Source organism: Lissotriton helveticus, chromosome 7 (genome assembly GCF_964261635.1).
Source record: "Lissotriton helveticus chromosome 7, aLisHel1.1, whole genome shotgun sequence".
Classification (NCBI taxonomy): Eukaryota; Metazoa; Chordata; class Amphibia; order Caudata; family Salamandridae; genus Lissotriton; species Lissotriton helveticus.
The window spans coordinates 1,175,115,051-1,175,134,419 of NC_136068.1; the positions used below are offsets into that span (position 1 = coordinate 1,175,115,051).

Sequence of the window (19,369 nt, forward strand, 5' to 3'; positions counted from 1 at the left end):
CAGTTACTTTCAGCATGCCGGACACTCCTCCCCATTCGAAGGGAACGCAGGCCATCCGACACAGGCTCTCCGAATCGTCTGCCGATCGGACGGGGCAAAGCACGTTTGGCAGGATTTGTTCTGGGGTCACCAGGTGACAACGGACGGCCGTCACACTGGCCCCGGTGTCACGCAGTGCCTCGGCCTTGCGCCCATTTATGCTCACCCATTGGCTGTACTTCCGAGTGTTGGCGGGCAGGGGAGTCCGCGGGACCATGTCTCTTCCTCCTAGGCAGGCCAGGGTCATGGCGGCGGGTTCCCACTCGAACTGCTCCGACTCGTATGCTTCAGGGTCTTCGGAGACTTGTTCTTCTCCTAGGGCGGCGGCCGCCACCTGGCGGGGCCCGGGAACCTGGTTCTTCGGGCAGGTCGGGTCACTGGCATAGTGGCCGACTCGCTGGCATCGATGACACGTAACGTTGGCTCGGAACCCCGGGCGCATCGGGGGGTTTCCCCGGCCTGCTGGGGGCGGGGTGGTGTTAGCGGGAGTGACTGGTACAGCGTCTCTGCCCCGACCCTGTCCTCCTCCTCCTCCCCGGGGACGATGATGACCTTGGTTGGTTCTGTTCTGCTCGTTCGGCCCACTCCGGGCCACTCGGGTGCTCTCCCACCGATCCGCCTCGGTGGCGAGCTGCCGTGGTTCAGTCAATTTACTGTCGAGGAGGTGCTGCCTGAGCTCGACGAAACAGTTGTTGGAGAGGTGCTCCCACACAATGAGATTGAAGAGTTGTTCGTAAGTGGTTACGTTGTTACCCTTGATCCATCCCTCGAAGGCCCGGCTGAAATAGTTCACGTATTCCAACCAAGTTGTACCTGGGATCCGGGTGCAGTTGCGGAACCTCTGGCGGTACATTTCGGGCGTAAGCCCATATCGACTGAGGAGGGCGGCCTTCATGTGGTCATAGGACGTCATTTGATGGTCCGGAAGCTGCAGCAGGGCATCACGGCCCTCATTGACGAATCTCCCCCATAGACCGGCTCCCCAGTCACTTCGAGCGACCCGGTGGGCAGTCATGGCGATCTCATAGGCCTTGAACCACTGCTGTATGTCGTCGTTTCGGTGGTATTCTCGGACCACATCCTTGGGGATGTGGACCTTCTGCTCGGTAGTACCCGGGGAGCGCGGTGGCTCGGGCATCCCTAGGTTTTTGTTCAGTTTGCGCATTTATATCTCTGCTAGCTTGCACTCGTGTTCGTATGCCAGTCTTTTTTCTTCGAGATCCCTCTGTCTCTGTTTTTCCTCTCGCTCTTCTCTGAGCCGTAAGTGTTCTAAGTTTATTTTTTGTTCCGCCAGCTTCAATTCTCCGTCTAATTTGAGCCGTGCCAAGTCTAACTCGTGTAGTCTATTTTTTTCCCGCTCCTGGATCTCTTCTCGGGAGGGGCCTGTTCTCCGTTCTTCCGTCAGGGTGGTGTTGACTTCCGGGGCTTCGGGGTCCCGGGGGGTGGCGGTATTCGTCTCTGTCCAGGCCTCTAGGGCGTTTTTGGAGTCTTCTTTTGTGCTTAGCCCGGTGGTAGCAATGCCTAAGTCCATGCAAAATTGTTTTAGCTCTCGGTGGTTGTATTCTTCCAGCTTTTCCATCTGGAACTTCTCTGCCGATCCGCTCTCTTTGGTCGTCATTGTGGTTTAGTCGTAGGGTGAGTTACTGTCTGTACGGTACGCGTTGGTTCGGATCGCGCCGCTGGCCACCAATGTTAGACGGGGACCTGGAGGGTCGGCCGAGCACAAGGGGAGAGGCCTTCGGTGAGGGCCGTCTCCAACGATCGCACAGACAGGTAACTTCCCCCCCACAGATGGACACCACACGAAGATCAGATTAACACCTTTTATAGGCAGTTCTGGAAGTAAGGTAGTACGATACAAGGAGGTCAGGACACGATGATCCTCTCAGTTCTAGTCTCTAGTAGGGGAAGGGGGTAGCGGGACAGTCTTGGTACCCGTAGGTACGGCGGTGGAACGGTGATAGCTCACAATCCTCGAGCTCGGTGTTCGGACTGGTCAGACCGCGGCAGCGCCAGCAGGTCCCGAAGAGGTCGTAGGTGGCAACGGGCCGCGGCAGCGCCAGCAGGTCCCAACGAGGATGAAGGTTACAACGGGCCGCGGCAGCGCCAGCAGGTCCCACGAGGATGAGGGTTACAACGGGCCGCGGCTGCGCCAGCAGGTCCCACGAGGATGAAGGTTACAACGGGCCGCGGCAGCGCCAGCAGGTCCCACGAGGATGAAGTTTACAACAGGCCGCGGCAGCGCCAGCAGGTCCCACGAGGATGAAGGTTGCAGAAGGCCGCGGCAGCGCCAGCAGGCAGGACAATAGTTCACAAGGCAGGGCTGCGGCAGCGCCAGCAGTCCGTCAAGGATGAGTTCGTCGCGGTGTCTCTCGACTCCAGGATACAACTGCCTTCCTGTTCTGGGGCTGCCTCAGTTATAGGTCTGGCGCTCTTTGATGTCCGGACCCTCGCTCTTGGAGGTCGGGAGGTCCGGGATGAGGGAGTCCAGACACCCAGCAGGGGGGTGGAGCCAGTGCCCGGGGAGGCTGGGGGTGATCGGCACCTGGCGGGAGAGAGCCATCGACACTCCTTACTCCCATTGACCTGCCAAGTGGTCCGTTCACCTCCGGGGTGGATGGTGGTGCCGGGATGTCGGGACCTGGCCAGGCCCAGGGTTGGGGTCGAGCTGAGGCCATGCGGCCTCGTGGCGCAGTGTCTAAGATGGCGGCTGGTCCGGGCAAGGGTGCTGACGGTGGCCCAGGCCAGGGACACAGGGATTCCTGGGAGCAGACGTCCCATGGGGGACGGGTTGGGGGTTGCTTCTGCGGGTAGTACCTGGAAGGCCGGGACCAGGGCCCCGTCATGCGGGGAGGGAGCGAGCCCTTCATGGGGCCTGTCCAACATCCCCCTTCCCTCAAATTCATGACCTAGCTTGATGTATGTACTCTGTCACCTTATAGTATGTCCTCAGTGCCACTATGACAACTTATGAGCTCTTTCAATGGTAGAGTTTTTGTTAAATTTAGTGCTTTGTATTTTGAATAGTCATGATTGTTAGATATTTTACAGTTTAGCTCAGGTTCATTAAAATCAGTGTTTTTGTTTTAGTATTTTACTGTATTCCCCCCGCTACATATAGACACAACATTCCTTTGTGACCTCAAATATATTGATTAAATACAATTGTAGATACTGAATTATATGTATCTATGTTGATCTATAACCCACTGTTCTCTTCCCTGCAGGCATTCCCTTCTGCCACCCAGAAGTCGATGTTTTGTGGAATGAGTGCATGCAGCAGGAAAGCTCTGACTCTGCTCAGCAGTGTATTCGCTGTTTGCGGTTTGGGGCTCTTGGGGATAGCAGTGAGCACAGACTACTGGCTTTATCTAGAGGAAGGGGTCATTCTGCCCCAGAACCAGTCGACTGAAATAAAAATGTCCTTACACTCAGGCCTCTGGAGGGTCTGCTTCCTAGCAGGTATTGTTATTTTAAAATATTACTCTGACTGTGAGCACAATTATAACTTTAGGATTCACATTAAAAGGCGAAATCCTAGAAAACATTAGCCCTTTGTTCCCAAATATGGAAGGCAATTTACACTAGTCTATTGGGTTGGCTACTCTGTGGGGTTTCTCCAGTAGTAGGAAAGGTGTTAAGTCTGTGGTATGTTTGGTGTTTCAGAGTTAGGTCACATGTAATACCACTACCTAAAGTCCACAACACATGCCGTAAAAAGTGAATTAAATGATGACTGAGATCTACCTCTTTGAATAGTCTGTGTGCCAGTTTATTAAATCTAAGTGTGCCTTGTGGGAGACACAGATACATCTTAGACATAGGTATTTGAAGCGATGGGTGATGGGGAAGAAGGTAAAAATACATGAAGAATTCTTAGACCTATAATTGGTAGAAAAACTTACCATTTGAAACTATGTTAAATCGGACACCATTGATCTGTTCCAACTGGTAGGCACAGCTTCTCAGTCAACAGTGATCACTATGGATGAATAAAGCATATCTTACATAGCAGGCAATAAAATTTCATAATGATGGCCAATTCCCAGTGTTTCCAGGAGGGAGAGAATCCCAATGCAAAAGTGTCAATTTCTAAAGTTTGGGCACTGTTTCCCGAATTCCAAGAGCTGGTCAGGGTTAGTGACCATTGGGCTCCCGTGCAGACCACTGCACACACAAACCTTCAGGAGCATTCTACTGTGCATGATTGCTGCACACCCATAAATGAGCGTACTCTAGAACTCCAACTTTTGTTTCCACTTGCTTTTACTTTCCAGCAGTACTCAAGATAGCCTACTTATGAATGCTGTGTCCAACCACATCTTCCTGCATGGTCTCCACCAAATGGAGATGCAGGGAAAAGCCCTTGAATGGGTCTCCTTCCTTTGCGGATGAATCCCAAAGCTTCCGCCTCCAAACTTTCACCTCTGGACCGAAAAGCATAATTTGTGACATCCCACAAGGTTTCTCTCTAAACTGAACCCTTTTCAACACTTAAATGGCACCTCTAGCCACCCAGGTCAGGACCCATGGCATGAACATAGTCTCCTACGCGGACGACACTTCGCTCATCCTCTCACTCTCTTCAGACCAGACTAACACCAAATCTAACTTCCACAGGTGCATGACCAGTGTTACAAGCTGGAAGCAAAGCAGATGCCTCAAGCTCAACACGTACAAAACAGAAATACTCATCTTCAGGAACAACATCTCCCAGTGGGATGACTCCTGGTGGTAAATGGAGCTTGGCCCCACACCCATAGAGCATGCAAGAAACCTCTGAATGACACTCAACAGTAAGCTCTCAATGAGGAAGCAGATAAACTCAGTCTCATGCTCCTGCTTCTTCACCTTGAGCTTGCTCAGAAAAATCTTCAAATGACTCCCTTTCAAAGTCAGATGCACTGTCATCCTGGCCCTCATTACCAGCCGCCTAGATTATGGCAACTCTCACTACGTGGGAATCACCATGCAACTACTAACCAAACTCTAGACCATCGAGAACTCAGCAGTCACACTCATTTTCGACCTCCTGAGGTGGACACACCTCAGAGCTCTATACTGGCTTCCCATCAGCAAACAATGCCAATTGTAGCTGCTCGCCCACGCCTACAAAGCCCATCACAACAAGGGGCCAGCCTACTTCAACCACAGGGTGAACTTCCACCAACCTACCTACAAATTTCACTCCACCGCCCTCTCTCTGGCCCACACACCCGGCAACCACTGAAGCAGAAGCGGCAGCAGTGCCTTCTCACACCTCGCAGCCAGGTCCTGGAACGGCCTCTCCCTCTATCTCCACACATCCCTACCCTGCAGGAGTTCAAGAAGGAACTGAAGACCTGGCTCTTTGACTAATTCATCTCAGCATTAACCCCCCCCCCCAGCACCTGAATACCCTCACGGGTGATAAGCAGCACTTAACACAACTGATTGATTGACTGAGTGATTGATTGATTGATAATCATCTTGACTAGAATCCTAGTCCCAGGATATATAGTCAGCTATATCTATATCTCTATCTACCAATCTCTAATAGCCAGTTACATGGAACACTGATTGAAAGAAAGAGCAGTAGCCACTCAGATCTCTGACTTCCTTGGTGAAAGCACCCTTCTCTCCTACCAACAAACTGGGTTCCACCTAGGGAGAGGCATGGAATCACCTACTGCACTCTGTCCTCTGCACCTGGTAACCACATTTGACAATGCTGATCACCATATCCCTCTAGAGAAAGTACACCTCGCTTTCCACATTAACATCAAAGCAGGGATGCATCAGTGGATCAACCATTGCCCCAATTCTCTTTGCTGCCTACCTCAGCCTACCACCAGAACTGAAGAAATTAATATGGGATAACCCTGTATTCCTGGGATCATAGGTATTGGTTTTATCTAGGAACAGTTCCCTTGGAGGAGGCCAAAACGCCTTTGCTTCCTAGGCATACCAAATAATATATACAGTGAAAACTCTGTTGTGAAGGTTAACAGAAATCACCATATGCACAGAGAACAGGACAAAAACAAATAAACAACCTATAGGCAAGTTTACAGATTGTTTTACCTAACTACAAGACTTACATTACTGTCTGACTAAGCTCATCGGATGCAGCTAATTTCTTCCCTGATCTGCTGACAGTGTTGTTGCTCAAGTACTGGTTTGTTTTTCATTTCAGAGGCAGCAGAGATCGGGTAGGTCGTCTTGCGGATTCTGCACTATGATGCTCATGCTAAATCGGCGTTAGCTCTGCTCCTATTTGAAGAGGTATTACTGGTACTCAAATTGGGTCCGTTTTTAGAAATCATTACTTGAAGATTGTGCCAATCTAGGTAGTTTGTGATTGGAAAATCACTCGGATCACACAACTCAATTTCCAACCACTCTGTAGATTATGGATTGTCGGTTCTGGCGAATTTCCAACGGATCATTAGTGACTTACAAAACGGGAAGAAACATGTTGACCCTTTGAGCTATTATAGATCATTATCTGTCTTGCTAGCCACCACATTTTTGTAACTAAATAAGTAGAATCGCTCATTAAATTCCCTTTGAGGACTATTTAGCCTATTTTAATGCGCACATTTTCACATACACACATTTCTCCACACCAATTTAAGTAACCTTACACCCACACTTCAAATATTGCATTGGAACAAAAGATCTCCGATAAAGAGCCCCCTTGTGGGTGCCCTTCGGGCATTTCAGCACCGGCCCAATGAGAAGCACGCCCTATGATGAAGCATGACACCCATCTAGATGTGTGAGGGCTCTTGTTCCAGAAGAATCGGGCCCCCAGTCTGACTGCCCAGTTTAAGACTGACCTCTTCTTCCGGATGCTGGACCTATAAGCGCTCCTGGTCCCTCTTTTTGGTTACAATTTTCTTGTCCTAACCATTTGTCACCGGCAGCCTGTTCCTGGGTCATATGAGTATGTATAGTTGGCCCTTGTGTGTTCTTCCCAAAAGAAAATCACAAAAGGGGTACTAGGTGTTGACAGGATGGGCCATCCTGACTTGATTATATGAGCGGAGTGGTCACCTACAACACTTATACTTCAACGGTGCACACACAAAGAATTTAACACTAACCTTTTTGTGAATCCAGACATCATGGGACCAGGGCAGGGAGGTATGCAATTCCAGACACTTCTGTTGGGGAAGCCTCCAGAAATTTCTCTCCCTTCATAGCTGGTACCAGGCATAAATATTGGACCCTCGGACCCACTTTTCAGATCTCTTCTGGACCTCTGGAAGACTCAGATGAAGGACTGTTCTGCTGCCCTGCTGCAAGGAAGACTGCCCTGCTGCCTTTTGATGGAAGACTGGACCTGCTCCTTGAACCCAGAGCCGCCAGAGTGACTCCAAAGGCTAGCTGACTGGCCTCTTGGTCTGAGCTACAGAGCCATAGCAAGCTCCAAAGACCTGCCCTGCATCTGCCCAGCTGAACAGACTCAACTGGACCTATCTGTGCCCTGCTGCTGGCCTCTGCTGGAGTGAGCCCTAATCCCCAAGGGGTGGCCCCTGGTCAAGGACCCTTTGGGTAGCATCCAAGTGTACTCCTCCTGGCCCAACCTGTGCATTTCTTCAGAAACAATGCATCTCAATGCAACTCGACACTGTGTGATGTAGGACCTCACATCACAGCACCTCGCAGTCCCTAATCGGTGTCCTCATCCGAACTGACACAGCGCAACACAACTCAATGTAGGACCTAGCATCGCATACCTCACAGTTACTCATTGGAATCGCACGATGCAACTCGATTCTGGACCTCGCATCATAGCTCCTCATCGCAACCAATACAACATAACACACCGCTCCAATTCAAGGACCTAAGGTACAATTCTTAGTTGGACCCTGTATCGCACCCACACTCCTTCGCGGTCACCTGAATTTGTGACTTTGTCACAGTCAGGTGCAACCAGATAACCACAGTTGGCGCTTTGTGCTTTTTTGCATTACTTTTACCTAAAAGTTTTAAATTGCATAATTCTACTTCTACCGATTGGATTATTGTTAGGGGAAGCATCTGTCCAGTTTTGACTCATGTCTTATTAGGAAAGATGAATGGATTGTCTTAATACTTTTCTTCTAATGGCCCTGCAACTGCCCCTGAGTGGTGAGCTTGCTTCTTGGAAACCACCCTCATATGCTTATGGCTAGACAATGCCAATGACGAATCTTAGCATGTCCCCCTTATATTACTGCACATAAATAGTACTAGGATGGATAATTTCCAGGATATATTGCCTCATTGAACCATTGTTTGCCAAATCAATTAGGAATTGAAAGTAACCATGTGTGTATCGGAATACATTTCAAATTTCTTATCATCAACTGGTGTCGGATCCAAGAAAGAAACAATGTCATGTTATGCTTAGTGCAGCAGGCCTTTCACAGTAAAAAATCCTCTTTTCTTTACAAAAGTGCAGTCTTATTCTGCAGCAAGCTATCTTCAGTTGTCTCCAGAGAACTATACATTATACTACCTGCGGAAAGAGTATGTGCAGTTAGGCGCTTCCAATCACATCTGTGATATTTCATATAGTGAAGTCTGTATTTGAAGAAAAATCTTGAAACGTCTATAAAAACCTCAATGCTCATGACACTTGCACCGCTTGCCTGGCCAGGTCTGATTCAAGGATAAGACGGTGCTTTTAATTATTAGTTGCGCACACCAAATTCCAACCATGGAATAACGTTTGGTAACTGTTAACCCCATGCGCGCTACGCGTTTTCCCGCTGTGCGCTGACTTTTGCGAAAACCCGCGGTTCATGACGAGCTCAGCTCGTCATGAGCGTCAAAGGTTTAATGTATTACTGCTTCCATCCAAAATGGAGTGAGAAGGCCAAATAATCGTTCTTACTTTTCAAGTCCTGGTGGAACAATGTAAAGTAAGCATGCTCACTCAAAATTATGCAATTATCAGTCTCCTTAATTCATCGCTTATTTGCGTGCAACCTCTCCGATTTTAAAAATGCGACGAGTGAGGCCAAAGCCCTGGTCCAAGATTCCCCCACTGCTGCAGTGTTGAATTCTAAGTTTGAATAATGAGACTTTTCATTCCCGAGGCATCCAAATTTTCAATATAAAATAAAGTCTTGCTGCTTTACTATTCACTGTTGTAATTAGAATGAGTTTACTCTTGTTTACTTAAATCGCGTCATGGTCTTGTTCTTCTCTTCGGGCCAGCTAATCTCTGCCAGCACTTTGGTGAAAGACTTTTAAATATAACTTTTAAAAAGTTCGCTTTATGAAAAAAATACTACAAAATTCTAAACGAAATACAAGTATATTAGAATTCATAATCCTACGAGGGGCGGTTTGATGAGGCGGGCTCGCCAGAAGACCCAGAACTGCGAACAGGGAAGGCTGTGATGAGGTACGGCCACGAATCCTCAACCATCAAATCAGGCAGCTGCCCCACAATACACAACATGAAACATTTCTACACACCATGCTGCGATAAACCACACAAGCGACAAATACTTGGAATTGGACGATTTTAGAATGATATTCTATCAGCAAGGTTCGGTTGCCCTACCATCAAGCTCAGCTTCACCAGATCTTCCAGGATTGCATTTGAGATGATAAAAGTTAACGGCCAAGTAATATAGGAACCAAAGGTAATATCTAGTTATGTGTCCAGAATACTTGTACATGTTTGTTTCCATCAAGGGTCTTAAAATCGCATCAGTTTTTTGTTGTTGTTTTTTTTACTGAAGCGCAGCATCTGGTTTTACATTCGTTGAGTGCGCGTATGATGCAGTAAGATGCATCATATAGGTGGATTCTCCACAATCGCAATAAGTTATCGGTGGCTTGTTGTGTGCTTCCAGGAGAACACTATTTGCAAATATAGAGAAGACCCACAAAATCATAACTGGCTTGCTCACAAGTATTTGCCCATACTCCAGTAAAAAGGCAATATTTATTTCACACTGAGAAGTGTTGCATGTCTAAAACATGAGCTTATACAGAATAGTTGTTAGCTTGTCTGCGCATTGTCAAGCTTACCTGCAAAGTAGGGTGTATGCGATATTATTAAGGTCATGGCTTCACCAGAAGTACTAGGAGGTTGTTAATCACAATGAAGTATTAGACCTACTGACATCAATCATGGGTGTTTGTAGTGCTGAATAGTCTTTCCTTTTTGTGAATCGGACAACTAATGTCTGTGTCCGCAGCTATATCGATTAAGCTGAATGTCACAGCGTGTCATAATGCTACTTTTGCATGCGATTGAGCTAATTATACTAACTGATAATTGAAGTGCATTTTTCTCTCCATAGGTGAGGAGCATGGCCGGTGCTTTACAATTGAATACGTCATGCCAGTAAATGTGCAGTTGACGTCAGAGTCTACAGTCAGTGTTTTAAGTAGGTACTTCTTTTCTAAGACAGGATGTGATGACGGCGGATGTGTGTTGCATGGATGCAGCTAGTTTCATTCAAAAATCAATAGATGCAAATCAAAAAGCCTCATTTGGAGTTGGCTGGTAGGGGAACATCCTCCGATTTGTGGAGAACGTGGTGAATCTCCAGAAGACTTTAACAGCGAATTTCTACTGCCAAACGATTCCTATGGAAGTGCAGTGTCCTCCATTATATTGTCTTATGGTGGAGGAAATTAAACCAGTGAAGGCTTCTCTTGAGGCAACACTTCCTCCACAAATCAGACCATTTTTTCTTACTGACAGCTGATCCTTTTTAAGAGAGAATTGATTTAGTGGCTTTGGAGACTGCAGTAGTCGATTTTACTTTAGAACTCGTTCTCTGATGGGAAGCTGTGGATTGACTAGGCATTGGCAACAATATTCCCCCACCCTCCAGTTTACCTTAATAAACGAAGGTTTTAAAAAGTAAGAGGGACATTTAAAGTTGGAAGTCTGAGATAGCCCTGTTGATGGTTTAACCTTTGACCTTAAGGGTGTACAAAGTCAAACGGAGATGAAACTGGTGATACATTTATTTTCCTCTTGATAAAAAGTGTGAGGGCTTATTTTCAGCTTTTTTGGCATTCGACTTGGAGGGCGGAGTGTTGCTGAAAACCTTCGGAGAGGCGTGCAGGGTGAACCGGCCCCCTGCAGAGTCATTCAGGACAGTGAAGAGCTAAACATTTGAAAATTGTTACATTTTTTTTATAAATATTCAGTTTTTATAAAAAAACATAAAACATTTTAGAAAGCTAAAATTGGAGAGACCTTGACCATAGGTGAATGTAATATGTCAGTCAATAGTATTATATAATTAACATTCACTATTTAGTGGGCCTGTTATTGTATGATCTCTTGAGAATGAAACTGAGACCATACTGTATGACTGCCAGACGAGGAGGCCCACACTTTTATGGCAGCCAAGATAATAGGATTGTAGGAACAATGAACAAAATGGCTCAGGTGTGATGAGGATTGACCCCGTGTTATGCCGAGGTGCATCTGTGCCAAGTGTCCATATGATTAAATGCATATACGTATGGTAAATTATTAGTAAATATGCATCTTCTTGACACAGGTTTGGTGATCAGGATTTATTCCAACGTCAAAAGCACCGACCGTTCACTAAGATGTCCAGTCCTAAAATGGATGATTCATGACATGCCATACATCATTCCATTCTATGACATGGACACAATTCTATATCACATCAGATTACAACACTTCCCCTTTACAATAAAAAGAAACAAATGAAACTAGTTAAAGAAAAACAAAAGGAAAAGAAAAGAAATACACATTAATCAAAGTGAAATGAAGATCACACCGAAATGAAAACATTGCATTAGTATAAAAGGTAATCCTTCAGTTTGGTAGGCAATTATCTGTACCTCCCGGCAGAATTACCTGCTTCTCTGTCATGGGTATTCATACAAAGATCATGACCATCAGGAGAGAAAGATGTAGTGGCATCAAGAGGTTTGCCAGTGTATCTGACCAGTCTGGACATGCTCCACATGCAACTAGTGTCAACCTTCACACCATTTTTCCTAATCACAATGATGGTATAGGGACCCATGAAGCTTGAATTCCCCTTATAGGTAAGTCTAGGATTCTTCACTACAACTCGATCACCAAGGCACCATTTTTTACCTTTCACATGAATCTTAGAGTCATAACTCAATTTGTATTTCTGCTGGTAATCAGCAATTCTGGAGTGTCTCACCTCAGGAGGAAGATTCACTTTACTACATGCAGGCAACCATGATGGATTTAATTTAGAGAAAGCTTTCCTTCCCCTCAAGGCCTCAAAAGGTGAAATCAGCGTGATCGCATTAGGAGCAGTACCGTGAGCCCACCACGTATCTCTCAAAACTCTGTTGAAAGACACCCTTTACTCAAGTGCACGTTGGGCACAACTCTTGACCACTCGATTCATTCTTTCCATTAAACCATTTGCCTGTGGTGCATACAGGGCCGTTTTCTGGTGGACTATATCAAGATCTTTAAGGAACATACACATTTCTTGTGAGACAAATTGCACCCCATTATCCGTGACTAAAAATGGAGGCATGCCTTCAGTCACAAATACATCTCTGAGTAAATTAATGACAGTTTTGGTGTTAGCAGCAGACACACATCTCGTCACCACCCACTTTGAGGTATAACCCACTAACAAGAGGACAAACCTTTCATAGGAGTGCAGGAGTTCAAAGGTACCAATAATGTCCAGACCGAAATTTGACCATACAGCCTCTGGGACCTCAACAGGGGATCACTGACTAAATATCGAGGGACAAAATATAGACTACCCAAAATATAGATTCCAAAATATCGACAGACAAAATATCGAATTCCTATCCGCAAACAGGTAAGTACCAAAATATCGACCCCAAAATATCGTTTATACATATATACATTATAAAAATATCGAATTTCTTAAAATTAATGTAAAATTAAAAAAATATTAAAAATATATAGCTAAAATATACTTAAAAGTACTTAAATTACCTTAAAATTATTAAATAACTAATTTAACTTATATAAAAAAAATTACAATCATATCTGTTAAAACATATATATATATTAACATAATATTAATAAAAAATACACAATATTATTACCGTAGGATAGCGGAGGTGTAAAAATTACTATTCCCACTCCTGGAAGTGCAACTGTAGGGAAAGTGTTGGATAGCGTAGGGGTAAAAATTACTATTCCCACTCCAAAGAGTGCAACAGTAGGGAAAGTGTTGGATAGCGTAGGGGTAAAAATTACCATTCCCACTCCAGAGAGTGCAACAGTAGGGAAAGCGTTGGATAGCGTAGGGGTAAAAATTACTATTCCCACTCCAGAGAGTGCAACAGTAGGGAAAGCGTTGGATAGCATAGGAGTAAAAATTACTATTCCCACTCCAGAGAGTGCAACAGTAGGGAAAGCGTTGGATAGCGTAGGGGTAAAAATTACTATTCCCACTCCAGAGAGTGCAATAGTAGGGAAATCGTTGGATAGCGCAGGGGTAAAACTTACTATTCCCACTCCAGAGAGTGCAACATTAGGGAAAACGTTGGACAGCGTAGGGGTAAAAATTACTATTCCCACTTCAGAGAGTGCAACAGTAGGGAAAGCGTTGGATAGCGTAGGGGTAAAAAGTACTATTCCCACTCTCGCGAGTGCAACAGTAGGGAAAGCGTTGGATAGCGCAGGGGTAAAAATTACTATTCCCACTCCAGAGAGTGCAACAGTAGGGAAAGCGTTGGATAGCATAGGAGTAAAAATTACTATTCCCACTCCAGAGAGTGCAACAGTAGGGAAAGCGTTGGATAGCGTAGGGGTAAAAATTACTATTCCCACTCCAGAGAGTGCAATAGTAGGGAAATCGTTGGATAGCATAGGAGTAAAAATTACTATTCCCACTCCAGAGAGTGCAACAGTAGGGAAAGCGTTGGATAGCGTAGGGGTAAAAATTACTATTCCCACTCCAGAGAGTGCAATAGTAGGGAAATCGTTGGATAGCGCAGGGGTAAAACTTACTATTCCCACTCCAGAGAGTGCAACATTAGGGAAAACGTTGGACAGCGTAGGGGTAAAAATTACTATTCCCACTTCAGAGAGTGCAACAGTAGGGAAAGCGTTGGATAGCGTAGGGGTAAAAAGTACTATTCCCACTCTCGAGAGTGCAACAATAGGGAAAGCGTTGGATAGCGCAGGGGTAAAAATTACTATTCCCACTCCAGAGAGTGCAACAGTAGGGAAAACGTTGGATAGAGTAGGGGTAAAAATTACTATTCCTACTCCACACAGTGCAACAGTGGGGAAAGTGCTGGATAGCGTAGGAGTAAAAATTACTATTCCCACTCCAGAGAGTGCAACAGTAGGGAAAGCGTTGGATAGCGTGGGGGTAGAAATTACTATTCCCACTCAAGAGAGTGCAACAGTAGGGAAAGCGTTGGAGAGTGTAGGGGTAAAATTTACTATTCCTACTCCAGACAGTGCAACAGTAGGGAAAACGTTGGATAGCGTAGGGGTAAACATTACTATTCCCACTCCAGAGAGTGCAACAGTAGGGAAAGTGTTGGATAGCGTAGGGGTAAACATTACTATTCCCACTCCAGAGAGTGCAACAGTAGGGAAAGCGTTGGATAGCGTAGGGGTAAAAATTACTATTCCCACTCCAGAGAGTGCAACAGTAGGGAAAGCGTTGGATAGCGTCAGGGTAAAAATTACTATTCCCACTCCAGAGAATGCAACAGTAGGGAAAGCGTTGGATAGCGTAGGGGTAAAATTTACTATTCCCACTCCAGAGAGTGCAACAGTAGGGAAAGCGTTGGATAGCGTAGGGGTAAAAATGTATATTCCCACTCCAGAGAGAGCAACAGTAGGAAAAGCGTTGGATAGCATAGGGGTAAATTTTACTATTCCCACTCTAGTGAAAATAAATTAATATAATTCACATAATCATCAATTAATCAATTAATAAAAAATATTTATCAATTAAGAATTAATTAATTACCAATTACAAATTAATTAACAATTTATTCTAAATAAATACCAATTAAATAATTAACATATTTAATTAATTATAATTAAATTACTTCCCACCCTATTCCCCTATAAACCCACAACCCGCAACAGAAAATAAATTCATTTAATTCACATAATTATCAATTAATCAATGAATAACAAATAATTATCAATTAGGAATTAATTAATTACCAATTAAAAATTAATTAAGAATTTATTCTAAATAAATACCAATTAATTAATTAACCTATTTAATTAATTATAATTAAATACTTCCCACCCTATTCCCATATAAACCCACAACCCGCTACAGAATTAAATTACACAATAATTAAATAACATAAAATTAATTACTTAAAATAAATTACAAAAATATATACACTTTTCACACATATACTAACATAAAAAACACTTAAAAAATTGCGATATTATTAAAAATTCGATATTTTTAATGAACTATATTATGTACTTCAATATTTTGACTGTCTATATTTTTAAAATCGATATTACATTACTTACCTTCAAAACGATATTTTTGATGTCTATATTCTGTCCATTCGATATTTTGTCCATTCTATATTTTGGCTCGATATTTTGGTTTGTCTATATTTTGCAATCAATATTTTGACCATTTACCCTCAACAGGAAATAAAGGCGCACAGTTGGTGACATGAGCTTTATCATTGGATGCACTAACACACAATCTTTTATGACTTCTTCAGTCATATGATCCATGCCCTGCCACCAGTATCTCTCCCTCAGGCAAGCCTTTGTGAGACTTCTACCTAAATGACCCTCATGGGCAAGGTTAATTATTTTGCTCCTAAAATCAATGGGAGGAATCACTCTGTTCTCCCCTCATGAGATTGTCACAATAAAACAATAAATCATCTTTAACAGAACAACACCATTTCATTTCTTAATCCAAGATTTTGTACTCAAGCCACCCCTGAGTTATCCACAACTTGAGGGAAGAAAGCACGTTGTTCATCCTCACACTGTTCAACAACTCCCCACAAGACAGCCCTGACTCCGCTACCCAACTCACACTTTCACTTTCAGCATCTTTTCCGTCACGCTCTATAGGCAACCGGGATAAACAATCAGCATAATTGTCACTAGGACCAGGTATGTATTGTACACAGAAATAGTACTCCTGTAGCCCCTCACTCCAGTGCTTGAGTCTGGGTGTGATGTGTTCACCATGGCGACCCGAGAAAACTTGTATTAAGAGACGATGATCGTTCTTGACCAGAAATGGAATTCCCCAGAGATAAAATGTAACATACCGCACAGCCCAAAACATGCTCAAGGCCTCCCTCTCAATACAGGAATTTTGCTTCTGCATACCTGAGCGCCCTGGAGGAAAAAGCAACCACCCTTTCCTCACCATCCACTATTTGGAAAAGCACCGCTCCCAACCCCTTGAGGCTGGCGTCAGTGGTCAGAATAGTTTTGCGATTGACATCAAAATGTCCCATGGTGGGCATTTTTCCAATTTCATTCTTGATTTCGTCAAAAGGTTCTTGCCACCTACCAGACCATTCGAAATGCACACCGTTCTTAAGCAAAACCCTGATGGGCTCAGCCACACTCGGAAATCCCAGCACAAACTTAGAATAAAACTCAGCGAGCCCTAAGAATGATCTCACTTGTTCCTTGTCTTTGGGAGTGGGAGCCTTTACAACACTATCTGCAAGTTCCATTTTGGGCTGAATCCCTTCCCCTGAAATAACATAGATATGTAACAGATCTCAAACCAATGCAACACTTTTGTTTCTTCATAGTGAGCCCTTTTTCCTTCAATCTTTCCAACACACAAACCAGAGTCTCACTGTGTTCGGTTTCATTCTTTCCATAAATCAAAATATCATCCTGGAAGAATAGGATGTTGGATATTCTTTCCAGGACAATTTTCATGACCCTCTGAAAGCATGCTGCAGCTGATGCCGAACCGAAGGGCATTCTCAAGAAACGGCAAGCCCCCAGAGGTGTCACGAAAGATGTGAGATGTCTGGAGTCTTCATGTGGGACAATCTGGTGGTACTCAGATGACAGAACTAGTGCAATGAAAATCTGGGCACCTTTGAGCATGCTGATGGACTCTGATATGTTTGGTAGGGGTTTACGATCCACCCAAACCCATTTGTTTAACCCTCTCAAGTCCACCCAAATTCTGACACTGGCACCACCATCCTTGGGGCCAAAACAATGGCGTCCAGCCACCCTGAAGCTTCTATTTCTTCAATGACCCCCAAGTCCAATAGTCTCTTGAGCTCATTTTTCAAAGGTACCATCATCATATTGGGCACCCTTCTGACTTTATGTACACAGGGTATGGACTTATTCTTGAGAACAATACGGTGCTCAAAACCCTTGAGACAACCTAAGGCATCAGTGAAAACCTCAGGAAATCTATCAAAATATTAATGACCTTAATCCTCACAATCCACCAACATGACATGATCTTTAGGGTCTTTTGCACCCGGGTTTAATATGATACCCAAATCATGCTGATGTCTCCGTCCCAATAGGTTGTCGCCCCTTTCAGCTACATATACCTTACCAACTGTTTGTCTGTTCTTGAACTGAATTTTAGCCACAACATACCCAAGAACATGTATCTTTGCACCTCCATAACTGACAGCATTAATGTCAGGAGGCCAAAGTGCCATACTGTTCAGTCCCACACTCTCATCCCAATCATAGTGAAAGGCAAACCTGAGTCAGCCAACACCACAGAATCATGGCAGTCTACTACAATATTACATTCAAGCATTATTATCTTTTCAGGATCAATACCACACTCACTTTCTTTGACACTTAGCACAACAGTGTGCACAGTTCCTGACCCATTCTCTGGGGAACAAACTTTTCCAGAGGACCTGCAAACTCAAGCATAGTTGCCCATGATACCACATTTGTTGCACACCAACCCTCTGGCATAACAATTGGGATAATTGGAAAAATGTGTAAAGCTTACACACCTAAAACACTTTGGTTTCTGAGCATCACACACATTCTTGTCATTCACATCACAGTCTGCACTGGGAGAACGAGTGTCACGTTCTGTTCTTGACAAGACTGTGTCCTTGTCCTTTCCTACAATTTTATTCTTGTCGTTAGATGAAACTTTAGCTACATTATCACAAGATTCTGCATAGTCAGTACTCAATAAAGCATGAACATCTCCTTGACCATCTTTCTTATCTTCTCGGTTCTTCCTTATCTCCTTCACCCATGTAGAGGTGTTCTCTTCTTCTCTATCCCTGCTACAATAGCAACAGCTTCAGATAAGGATGGATTCTTGAATAACAGTTTTTCTTGAACACGAGTACTATTGGTGCACCTCACCAACTGGTCTCTAATCAGAGAGTCAGACAGTTCTCCAAATTCACAAGTTTGTGCTAAAGTTTTCAGGAAGCCAACATAACTTCCCACCCGCTCAACTGGAACTTTAACCCTGGTAAAGAACCTGTGACGTTCGAGGACTACATTGATGCGGGGATCAAAATATTTCTCCAACATAGTCATTGACATTTCGTAAACATCAGCTGGCTCTCCATTACCATTGCCAACTGGAATCAAATCCATACTGTCGTAAATGTTTCTACCTTCTACGCCCAGATTATGTAAGAGTATGGCTTGCTTTTTGAAAGCTGAAAACTTCTCACCACCAATGGCTTGGAGTTGGCTTGGAGTTGTGACATACTAGTTATAGTGGCCATAATAGTGATATAGTGTGACTCCTTGAGAAAATAAAAATGGTACAAGTAATACCACAATCTGTTGAAGAGTTCAATAAATAATGCTACAAGCGTAACAAGAAGAAAAATAACATCCAGTTGTACACCACAAAAAGTTAGAAATTTCTTCTTCTCACAGGAGCCAACTTAGTTCATTGAAACAGTCTATGTAAAAATTAAGCGATTTCAAATATAACTGCCAATTCTCACGGTAATATTAGCCCTTTGTCTCACTCCATATTAAAAGAAATGTTATACAATATCCGCTTGATTCCCAACTCTCACCACAATTTCCAGTTGTCTCTGTAGCTCCATATAAACAGAAACGCTGTATTGTTAATATTCAAAATGGTGGTACGCTGCATAGTCACAAAGCATTTCTTACGCGTTGGAGTGCAGCGTGTATTACAGCATGCGTTTCACAGTGAGCAGAGAGTTTAAGTCAGCGCGAGTGAGGATTAAGGAACAGAGATGCCAGCACGAGGAAGAGCTCAAGTGTTGGTTCTGCCTGTCCCCAATCAGGCAAAAACTTGTCGCCAGGTTTAAAATCCTTAGTAGTAAATATGCATCTTCTTGACACAGGTTTGGTGGTAAGGATTTATTCTAACGTCAAAAGCACCAACCGTTC

The 19,369-nt window shown here is 44.3% G+C and overlaps 1 protein-coding gene across 1 annotated transcript in view; it reads left to right on the forward strand.

The window, feature by feature from the left end:
• The first annotated feature begins 3,288 nt into the window (after window positions 1-3,288).
• Window positions 3,289-19,369, forward strand: part of CACNG5 (calcium voltage-gated channel auxiliary subunit gamma 5) — a 132,987-nt gene continuing 116,906 nt past the window's right edge. Inside the window, exons 1-2 of the mRNA XM_078650793.1 lie at window positions 3,289-3,501; window positions 10,332-10,418. Of these exons, the coding sequence (XP_078506919.1) occupies window positions 3,294-3,501; window positions 10,332-10,418 (295 nt within the window). The 5' untranslated portion in view covers window positions 3,289-3,293. The remainder of the gene's footprint in view (window positions 3,502-10,331; window positions 10,419-19,369) is intronic.